This window comes from Lissotriton helveticus, chromosome 9 (genome assembly GCF_964261635.1).
Source record: "Lissotriton helveticus chromosome 9, aLisHel1.1, whole genome shotgun sequence".
NCBI classification, from domain to species: Eukaryota; Metazoa; Chordata; class Amphibia; order Caudata; family Salamandridae; genus Lissotriton; species Lissotriton helveticus.
Window position 1 is genome coordinate 29,891,682 of NC_136070.1, and position 11,326 is coordinate 29,903,007.

General features: G+C 41.9%; 1 protein-coding gene across 3 annotated transcripts in view; it reads left to right on the top strand.

The window, feature by feature from the left end:
* STRN3 (striatin 3) overlaps positions 1 to 9,925 on the top strand; it is a 984,550-nt gene extending 974,625 nt beyond the window's left edge. For all 3 annotated transcript variants that reach the window (XM_078659406.1, XM_078659407.1, XM_078659408.1), the window contains one exon: positions 6,924 to 9,925. In XM_078659406.1, coding sequence (XP_078515532.1) covers positions 6,924 to 7,093 — 170 coding nt within the window. In that variant the 3' untranslated portion in view covers positions 7,094 to 9,925. The remainder of the gene's footprint in view (positions 1 to 6,923) is intronic.
* The last annotated feature ends 1,401 nt before the right edge of the window (positions 9,926 to 11,326 follow it).

Sequence of the window (11,326 nt, forward strand, 5' to 3'; positions counted from 1 at the left end):
GCTCTTTTAATGCACTCATGCCTCAACAATCTTGCTGGCTCTGTCACTAATGCGTGCGTCAGTCAGCCCGACTACTCAGACTCTTCTGTGAGGCTTGCCCAATGCTGGTCAATGCTGCCTGCAGCGGCACTCGAGTCTGCGAGTCAGTACCTGTTGTCTCTAAATCACACCAAATGTCACACAAATGATTTAAAGTTAGGCAATCATATGCAAACGCTACGGCATCAGTGCGTTACACCAAAACTGGAGACTGTACACATTCCTTTAAAATCTCCAGGGGAGTAAAGGCAGGGTTGTGTATTGGCCCCTTTTCTCTTTTCTCTTTTCGCTTTACACAAACGGAGTAGAAAAGGCATTAACAGCGGCCACCAGGGATGTTCCTCTTTTTGATAATCGAATGCTACCACTACTGGCGTCACGCAGACAAAGCGGTTGTAATCTCTAGAACAGGGATTGGGCTACAAAGGTTCATAACCGCACATGTCTCCTTCATGGATTCACTTCAGCTAAAATTGAACCAAACTAAATCTTTTGTATTAATAGCAGGGGCAACAAAAAAAGAAAAGGTACTGCACTTCTGTGCAGAAGTCCAAAAAATTGAGGTAGTGGATTCCTTTCCCTACTTGGGCATCCTTTTTGATAAAGATCTGTTGTGGGCAAAACTGGTGGAGGGGAGAAAGATGATAATGGAGAGGGGTATTGGTGCTATAAAAAGCTTTGCCAGAAAATTGGGTGCAAAACCCCTAATACCGATAAAAATTATATATCAGGCAAGAGTTAAAGCAGGTGTGGGGTGTGGAGTATGGTTGCACAGACACCACTACAAATTACTGAAAATGTATACTTTAAATCTGTAGTGGGTTTACCTCCCTCCCTGACAAATGGGATTTTACACTCTGAACTGGATCTACCTTATATCTCAGACTACATACGGTTAGCTCCACTCCTCCTCTGGCATTCAATCTGGAGGAGAGACACAGTTTCCACTGAATCAATCAATATGAAGGAGCTGCTTAGCAATGGACAAATGGAAGAGGTCTTGGTGGCTTAGTTATGTAGAGTCAGCGCTCGGGGAGATCGGTCTCCACTGACTTTTTAAAGATCCCCTAGCTTGCAAGAAGGTTCCCAAACACAGGGTTAGTGATATGTTTATGTTGATGGCCAAGTATAAACGTAATGAACACCATAAAGAGAAATATGCAGCCTGGGTATATGGCTTCAACCCACCATTAATTGGAGGAGGTTTCTCTTATCTAGTAAATGTACATTGGATGCAAAATAGATTTATACTACTAAGGTTTCGCACCAACTTGATTCCTCTGATGTTAGGTTACCCGGAAAAAATATATAATCACGCCGACTTAAGTGCGTGCCCTTGTGACAACCTGTCACCTCAAACAGAATTGCATATACATTTTTTTTAAGCCTATACGAGAAGGAAAGGAATATTCACCTTAAACCAATACTAAAGAAAGTGAATTTTAAGCAGTGCCGGGGAGCATTATATTTTTTTAAAACACTCCCTGACCCTCTGGTTTGTTATTCAGTTGCGGTACAAAAGGGGGTTGTGATGGACGGAGCATCTGAATCAATCAAACACTCACACCCAGTCAAAAGATCTGGGTTTAATCCATCACCGTTCTTTAGCCCACTCTGCCACCCCAGTTCTGACATGGCTATATGCAAATCAGTCTGACCCTGTGCCTCATGGGAACAGTCCAGCCCGAACTGCCAAGCCATGTCTTCCCTGGACCGGAAACAAGCTTCTCAGAACCGGTTTCTGGCATTCCAGCCGTCTTCAGCCCGGATTGCTTGAATCCAGTGGCAAAGTGAGCAAGGGACTCACGTCTGAGCATACCCTGCCACACTCATGGCGGCCAAAAGCGGTACAAAAGGGGGTGGTGATGGACGGAGCATCTGAATCAATCAAACACTCACACCCAGTCAAAAGATCTGGGTTTAATCCATCACTGTTCTTTAGCCCACTCTGCCACCCCAGTTCTGACATGGCTATATGGAAATCCGTCTGACCCTGTGCCTCATGGGAACAGTCCAGCCCGAACTGCCAAGCCATGTCTTCCCTGGACCGGAAACAAGCTTCCGAGGACCGGTTTCTGGCATTCCAGCCGTCTTCAGCCCGGCTTGCTTGAATCCAGTGGCAAAGTGAGCAAGGGACTCACGTCTGAGCATACCCTGCCACACTCATGGCGGCCAAAAGCGGTACAAAAGGGGGTGGTGATGGACGGAGCATCTGAATCAATCAAACACTCACACCCAGTTATTCAGTTGCGTCATTCCTGTGGGCCTGGAAGAGGAAAGGGATAGTCTGTAGGATACAGAGTCTGTAAAAATAATAATTCAAGCACACCTAGCATGTACATGAAATGGAATTCTTTCCTTTTAATATTTCTTATGTATTTTCGTCTTTATCCTAGAATTGTGATGAAATATTTGTATTTTTTAAAGATAAAAATTTGAAATAATATTAATTACTTATTTATATGTGCTTTTATGATCTTTTAACATGATCGAATAAAGACGAATTGATTGATTTAAAGTACACTCGTCCAGGTTAACGTTAACATGCAGTTAATTATAGATTGTGACCTCAGTGGTTGCACACGGATGTTAAAGTAAATCATTTCCAATAAGGATCACAATCTCTTGTGTTATGCTGAGAGGTTGTTCCAAAGTGCACTTCAAAGTTAATTTACCACTAAATATGGAAAACACTGCACACAAGTTGCTCTTCTTTAATTTCACCACTGCCCCTCCTCATCTCACTTGCCGGCCTATGGTACAGGGAGACAGCTCAACTAGCCTCTCCTCCGCCAGGGCACAGGGCAGGCTTGAGTATACCCAATATGACTCTGATGTATTTTCAGTGGTCTCGCCTCAGATTGCCTCTTTTCCATGAAATAAATACTTACCAGTTGCTGTTTCCTTTAAGACTCTGACAGGTCCGGGTTATGATACTAAATAGGATTTTAAACCAAACCATATATGTATTTGTAACATCACTTTTTAGGTTTCGCCTATTACCATTCGCTAGCGAATGGAATAGGCGAAAATTCAAGGGCTTGATCGACTAGTGAAACCACTGCGGTTTCACCGCGGTTTCTTCACAGTGCATGTGAGGTCACGTGGCCACAAAAGCGGGTCACGTGACCACACAAGCACGCGCATCTCCCTAATCCGCCTAAAACACTTCTCCCCTCGCTCGCATTCCCGCCCCCCCACCAGGCTCTCCCTCCCCCATCCGGCTTCCCTCCACGCATCTCCCTAACCCGCCTGCCACACTTCTCCTCCCTCGCATTCCCGCCCCCATCCGGCTTCCCTCCGGCCATTTGCCAGCATTGCGAGGCCCTAATTAGAACAGTCCATTACTTCACAAACAAAACACAGCAGTACACTGCACGCTGCGTCTAATTCCCTCACTTCAGTCATGCACGTCCTTATTGGGATCTGCGTACACCAGGGACTTTTTAATATCTCACCGACGAGCAATGCTAGAATGCAGTTGTATTAAGGAACGTGATACAAATGTTACTATCTTCACTATAAACAGAAATGTGCTATGACGTTTCATGAATTTTTTTTATTTTAGCAGCCCCGCCCCCAAACCCAAACATCAGATCACATCAGACAGGCATTTTCGTGTCAGGGTGGCTCCATCACTCGAACCCAACGACAGCTCTAGCCCCTCTGAGCATTTTCTCATCTTTAACCCTACCCTACCCTACTGTCAGAGGCAAGAGCGTGCAGGCTTCACTAAAAGAGCAGGGCGGCGCATGTGGTTCGGTCTCCTGCTGCAGCCAGCTCCGCCACCTAACCCGCCTGCCACACTTCTCCTCCCTCGCATTCCCGCCCCCCCCACCAGGCTCTCCCACCCCCATCCGGCTTCCCTCCGGCCATTTGCCAGCATTGCGAGGCCCTAATTAGAATAGTCCATTACTTCACAAACAAAATAAAAAACACAGCAGTACACTGCACGCTGCGTCTAATTCCCTCACTTCAGTCATGCACGTCCTTATTGGGATCTGCGTACACCAGGGACTTTTTAATATCTCACCGACGAGCAATGCTAGAATGCAGTTGTATTAAGGAACGCGATACAAATGTTACTATCTTCACTATAAACGGAAATGTGCTATGACGTTTCATGAATTTTTTTTATTTTAGCAGCCCCGCCCCCAAACATCAGATCACATCAGACAGGCATTTTCGTGTCAGGGTGGCTCCATCACTCGAACCCAACGACAGCTCTAGCCCCTCTGAGCATTTTCTCATCTTTAACCCTACCCTACCCTACTGTCAGAGGCAAGAGCGTGCAGGCTTCACTAAAAGAGCAGGGCGGCGCATGGGGTTCGGTCTCCTGCTGCAGCCAGCTCCGCCACAGTGAAATTCCAATGCTACGGCCCCACAGCAAGCGAGGCCGTGCATAACGCAAGCATTACTATTAAACAATCTATCGCAAAGTTTAAACATGTTAAACCAACACTGACGTCAGCGTGGATTACAAAGGCTCTGGGACTCTCGCCTGCAGACCACACAAGAAGCCACTCTCAGTGAACCAGCGGTCACAGAACGGTCGGTGTCACACTCATAACAAGGTACTCGTTGTTTTTATTACACAAACATGCACACTCATACTGCACAGTGTCAAACGCTGTCACTCTACTGTAGAAATATCATAATTGCGTCCGGTGTAATGTTTCATTAGGGCTGGGAAAGAAAGAATGATTTGAATTGCACGCAATCGGTTTCACTTCCGGGAAGAATCCGTGGGCTTTCACGAGGTTCAGCGACCAACAGCGTTGAGACTATGAGTTGAAAGAGAAGTTAAGCAAAGGAAGACGTTATTTGCATCACTAGATCCCTTCTAGGTTGACACGGCTCAAGGAAAATCCTATTACTCATTCAGGATGGGCCATAATCCAGTACACGGAAATTTAAATATTTATTTTACTACTGTATGCACATGCAAGGCCCTTGACAATATGCAATGTATATTTTTTTTAGAGGCTCTGCTTTTGCTTTTGGGCCAGCACAAAGACCCGGACGAGCTGCTGGATCTCAAGCAAGAATGCTACCATGTTTGACAATGCAGTAATCTGCTGGGCAGGAAGTACAAACAACAAGCACTGGCGTTGCCAATAAGTTTCGCATTTGGAAAGTTGGAGCTATTGGTTTTGTAAATTACATTTTATATTTATATATTGTTATTGACAATGCCAATAACGATATATAAATATAAAATGTCATTTACAAAACCAATAGCTCCAAACTTTCCAAATGCGAAACCTATTGGCAACGCCAGTGCTTGTTGCTTTTTGTCTCCTTTAATTATTAACCACGAATTGTTAAAGTAGCTTAGAACACATTAAAAACTGCTTTCTATTTAGATTTGCTGTTTGAAGAATGTAAGGATAATGGCTAAAAATACCATCTTTTCGTGATTTGGCTTTGTTTTGTACTAACCAAGACATAAAATACTGTTGGTGCTGGTAGAAAACTAGCCAGGTGGCAACCCTAGCCACAGCAGTCTCCCCTCCCAGAGCATTTCACCACCACTCAGAATGGGGGCTGCAAGCACTGAACCCTTCTCTTGCCCTACATGTGTGTTGCAAGAGCAGGTGCTGAGCTGCAGTGCCTTGAGTGAGTGGAGCAGCCTTTGAAGGACATTGACGTGACCCAGCCTGCTGCGAGACTGAGTGACGGTGTAACCTCCGAGTTGCACTTACTACGCTATGCTATAAAACTTGCTTTTTAGGCTAGCACAGTCATGAATGATCAGAACAATGAGATAATCTTCTGAGCATCTGCAGTGCCTGCCTTCTGTTACTGACAACTGCAATCACGCAGTCTGTCTCCGGTTAGTGCCCTTACATTTATGGTACTTTAGAGCAGTTTTAAGATCTTCGTAAAGTTTCTCATTGCTCAAATGAGTGTAATGTCTAATATTTAAATGTTTCCCTCGTCTTCATTGCTTGATTTTGCTTGCGAAAAAGTGTCACTCATAGTTGTTGAAATGTCACTCATCATTATACTGAAATTATGAAAATGTCACATAGCAATCTGAAACCTTGGCAGCTATGCTTACCTTTGGTAACACCATATCTGGTAGAGATTCTATCTAGACACCGATTCCTTACCAGACCCACCCATCCTCCAGGTCTATGAACTGATTTCTAGGGACAAGGCTGTTCCTCTTCAAGGCCCTAGTTTTTCACACCAGTAGTCTGTTCTTCATGGCTCCACATTCCTGGCATGGAAAGTTGTGAAAAGAAACTGATGTCAGCAAGCTGGGGTGGTGCCTATATAGGCACCAGCCCGTCACTTTGGGTGCGGATGATGCCACCGACGATACTTGGCGGCACGCAGGGATACTGCTACAAAAAAGGCCGGATTTAGTCTGACGTCTGGAGATAATTCTAAGGTTAGAAATCTACGGCTAGATGGTCTCTACCAGATAAGGCATTACTGAAGGTAAGTATCTTGTTTGTTAAAAAATAAACTTACAACATTAGCACTAAACAGCTGTTGTCTTATGAAATAGCATGTCAATGTAGTGCTATTAATACATTATAAAAACGAATTTGTAAGTACCTCTCTCAAAATATATGTATGGAGTATAATGTACGTTTTTTAACATTTATATGATTAACCAATATCACTGTCCTACTTTGAGCTGATGTAAGTTATATTGGTCAGTGTTTATGGATAGATGGGCGACCGAGCTACTGCTGGTGTGCATTCTGTACTGCTGCCTCCTTTTTGAAATTGAAGCCCTTTGTGATTTCTCCGGTTGCCAAACATGTTGATTTATTTAAAACAACTACATATGTGGAGAACGCATGTTACTAAAACAATTTCTCTTCTCATGTAAACCTCCATGTAACATGTTTTTATTTTTAACCTAGGTCATGACTGCTCTATTAGATTATGGAATTTAGATAGCAAGACATGTGTGCAGGAGATTACAGCGCACAGGAAGAAGCTGGACGAGTCCATTTATGATGTGGCGTTCCATCCTTCCAAAGCCTACATTGCCAGTGCTGGAGCAGATGCCCTGGCCAAAGTCTTTGTGTGACGTGTTGTTTTCCACACCTGCACCATTGGCAGCTGCACTATGGACAATATCAGACGAGAGCCTGAAAGAGAAGAGTATGTGTCACTGCCAGCAAGTGGTTCAGCTCCTGAAATGACACTACACATCTGAGCTACCTTTGCTTTGTCTGCTTTTGGCAGGTAGACTGATAAAAGGTGGCCACTTTGATGAATGTCGGGCTCATTCATTTAAGCTGTAATTAAATACTGTATTTTTTTGGCAAGGACAGAAAAAAGGAAGTTAAACCAGTATTTGTAGCGTTGACTGGCTCTGAACTGAGCAGATGTTTGTTCTTTAGGTGTCCTGAAAGGGCACCAGGATTTTAACATGCAGCATTTTTTTAATCAAATGTTTCAAAATGGTCTGGTATTAGTAATTTATTTGAGTACAGGGTACAACTTTGGACACAGGTCTAATTTGTTGAAACTGCTATCTACTGCATGATGACCATTTTGTAGGCTTTGAACCCTTTTTTGGTGTTGGGGGGGCACATATGATGCCAGAGGTTTGTGTTTTGGAATGCCATAGGAAGTGTGCTCATTCCTGCAGTTACAGCACAGGTGCATTGTAACACTTTGTGCATTTCTGTTGTCTGTAGACCCTACGCATGCAAAATGGCTGCTTCCAAGAGCGGCGCAAATAAAACGCATTCAAAGTTTTTTTTTTATTTTTTGTTATACTGAAAATCAGAGGCTACTTTGAAACATGTGATGGAAATTTAGCTCAAGGTAGAGTTTGCCTTTACATAAATGTGCAGTCTGAATTACAAGACTTTTTTGGGGTACTGTGTGCTGCCTTAGAAGTAAGAAAATGGTCCTTTTGTAAGGGTGTTAGACGCTGAAAGGATGGCTGGGCTTTGGGAGCATCTGTTGCCTAGACATCAGAAAAACATACCTGCTCTGAGGCCTATTCGGATAGTGAGACAGTTACTGTAATGCACCCAGCGCAGTCCTGACATTCAAAGCTCATAATTGTGGAAGCCTCGCTCCTTCTGAGTGGACAGGACCACACTTCTCACATTAGCCTTAACTTTAGTTGATAATGAGCTGAAGAGCCGTGATTTTATAGTAACATTCCAACATACATTAATAACACATCCAAGAAACACAGTATGTCATGTTCGACCCAGGAGTGTCAGTGCCTAATCATTCATGCAGAGGGGTCTGCATCTGATATTCCCCAGGTGAGTGCATTCCATAATAAGTTCAGGAATTGGTGTCTCACGAATATGCCCTGGAGTGTCGACTCTCCTTGATAAACCCGGAAAAGATTTCCTCTCCTGAAACACCCAGGAATTAGTGGTTTTTGAAATATTTATACTGCTGTAAATTTCTGTCTGTGATTGAAATTGCCAGAAATAACTACCCTTTGGAAAAAAAACTGTAATCGCCACGTCACTAGAAAGACACAGGACTGATCACATCATCTAGAATTCATATGGAATACAAGATTTCATTACAACCCTAAGAAAGTACAGTTATCCTTTTAAACCCAAGAAAAGCTATAGTCGGTGGAAATATGTTGGATAGGATATTTCCCATGTGTGCCCAGTATAAACTACCACGTTCAAAAGGAGGTTCAGCTCTTTTGAAGCAAGACTCCCAATGTTTTACCTCTATGTAGAATTGGTGTGAGAAGCCGCTGTTGTCTCTGAATGGTCTACAGTTGCCAAGATGAGACGTATTTGTGTATTTTCTGATGTCTAGGTTTCTGTTCTTCTCAGTTTTTACTGGTGTGTCAATAAAACGCCACAGATTTCCCCCACCTGGAACTTTATTTTGCTTTAAGGAAACAAAAAGGAAATTTATCTTAAAATATTTTAGCATTAGTTGCACAAGACGGTTTGGATAAAAATCTAGTTTTTATAAGTCTTTTTATATATTTAGCCTGTCACAACAGTGCTTCAAATTGTATTGAAATTGTTCGAGCTGCGGTGTGGATCTGATATCCAGCGAGTTTTCTGTGGACCTGCACCAGGTAACAACACTATTGCATTCTCCTGCCAAGATTAGAGCCACCCTATCCTTTCATTAAGGATACCAATCTTCTTCACATCACTATAATCATGAGCAAACGGATTGTACAGAAGAGTGAAACACAGACGGATTGCCATGCCTCCTGCCCCAGGAACATCCTTAAAAAAATGAATTGCAGCATCCTATCACTATGTGATATTTTGTACATCTTTTACAGTAGTTACAAGTTTATTTATCGAGGATTCTCCCATCTTTCTAATAGCCTATTATTTATTTCACTTTTGTCAGTCTTTCTGCCCTTTAATGTAAGTGTGCTAAGGAGCCCTGTATATCTATCATGGCACTCAAACCAGGCTAAGAGCGGAAACTAACTTGCAAATTTTAAAATGACAGAACAATTATATTGTTTTCCTCATAATAGAGTAATTGATTTAATTTTAGGAACCTTTCATCTCGTCAGAGAATCCGGGAATGCATTATTTGTTTTATTTTGTACATTTGGGCTTTCAGATGTTTTCTGAATAGAATCGTCATCAGAAATCTGCTCGTTCATATGTTTCCAGGCTTTTTGTTTTTCTCAGATGTGCTTCAGTTCTGGTGTAACTAAAGGTTTTCCTTCCTGTAATGCATGACTAAGACGATAAAAGTATTTTTTCTAGTCTTCCACAAAATCTTTCTGATCAGTTTGCGAGTTTTGATGAGTTTTGTAAAGGTTTTTTTTGTTTTACAAACTATGAATCTGCAGATTTTTAAAATTGTATCACATGGAAAAGTACAGTTGTTGAAAAATAATGTATATAAAATGCATATAATAAATATTAAATGGTGTACCTGTAAATTGATGTTTTTTCCGTTCTTTACTAAATATTTATTTCCGGTCTCCTGCCCCAAATTCAAGTTTCTCAGTCTTGGGATCTCAGCTGATATTTATGAAAACTGAACAACTCCAACTACGTCAAATTCTCAATAGGAAAACAAAAAAACATCCGTTTTAAAACATGCCTATTTAATGGCATATGTTGTATTTTTTAAGATGTTGAATTGAATATTCTAAAATGCTTATTTGAAGTAAAGTCTCAAATGTTTCTTTGTCTTTGTAAAAGAGAGGTGTCTTTGCCCTTTGGATCCTCTTAAACCTGTGCTTGGCACCTTTTAGCTAGTGTTTAATCTTTGAGCTCATGCTCAAGTTATTCCCTGTTTATGAAGCTGGGAATCAGCAGCAGAAGCAAAATGCACTTGTATAATATGATACCATATGCAGCCTATCCATCCTATAATATGACTTGGACAGATGAGGCACAGAGGCCGTAATGAACTTCCTCCCCAGAAGCTTCCGTAGTTTAGGTTTTGTACCACGCTTCTAGTTGAAGTTTCTCATGCATAGCCTGCTTTTTAATAAACAATGGGTCTATAGAAAACTCAATCGCGACAACTGCATTTGAATGTGAGTGAGACATTCTAGTGCCTACTACAGGTATGTTCCATTTGTTAATTTTCACCCTGGCAGTGTTTTCTTTTTGTATTCAACTTCCAGTTGCATGATTCACAGGGTGGTACACCATTGTTTTATAGACCCAGTGAGCAGTTTATCTCTCACCATGGGTGCAACACCTATAAAAGTTATAAACCCTATTTAAACCTTGCCAAACCTGCCTAGCCTAAAAAGTATTTGCTGAGAACCATAATGTTCAGTGTATTTGTTGCCTGTAACATGAAGATATGCCATATAACTGCAGAATTTCTAAAAACATTCTCTACCAAGACCATCAAGGATAGAAAGATGATTCTGTTTCATCCGTAAAGGCGTCATTCTTGTGAGGAATCAAGCTGTGGTGTACCTCCAAATCTGCAAAGACAAGTACCCAAAAAAGGAAACCTTTGGAGTTTGAATATTTAAAAACTAAAAACACTCAGGTTTTCAGATGTCACATGGGCCTCCTGGATATTCTGCTCTCTCCCACCTCGGTTAACGTAGGATCTTCAAAAAGCTCTAAAAAGAATTTTCATTGGCAGCCTCATCAACAAGACTTGAGCTGACCTTAAACATGGCCTCTTTTTTTTTTTTTTTTGTTTAAGAAATTTTTATTTGGATGAACTCTTTGTTAATCAACCCTACATTGACAAAGCCTTCCTCTCTGCCATATCAACAGCATTCCCATTGAAAACTAAGTGACGGTGTACAACCTTGTCCTCCAACAATGGATCATCATTGACAGGGTAATTGATCTATTGATATTTT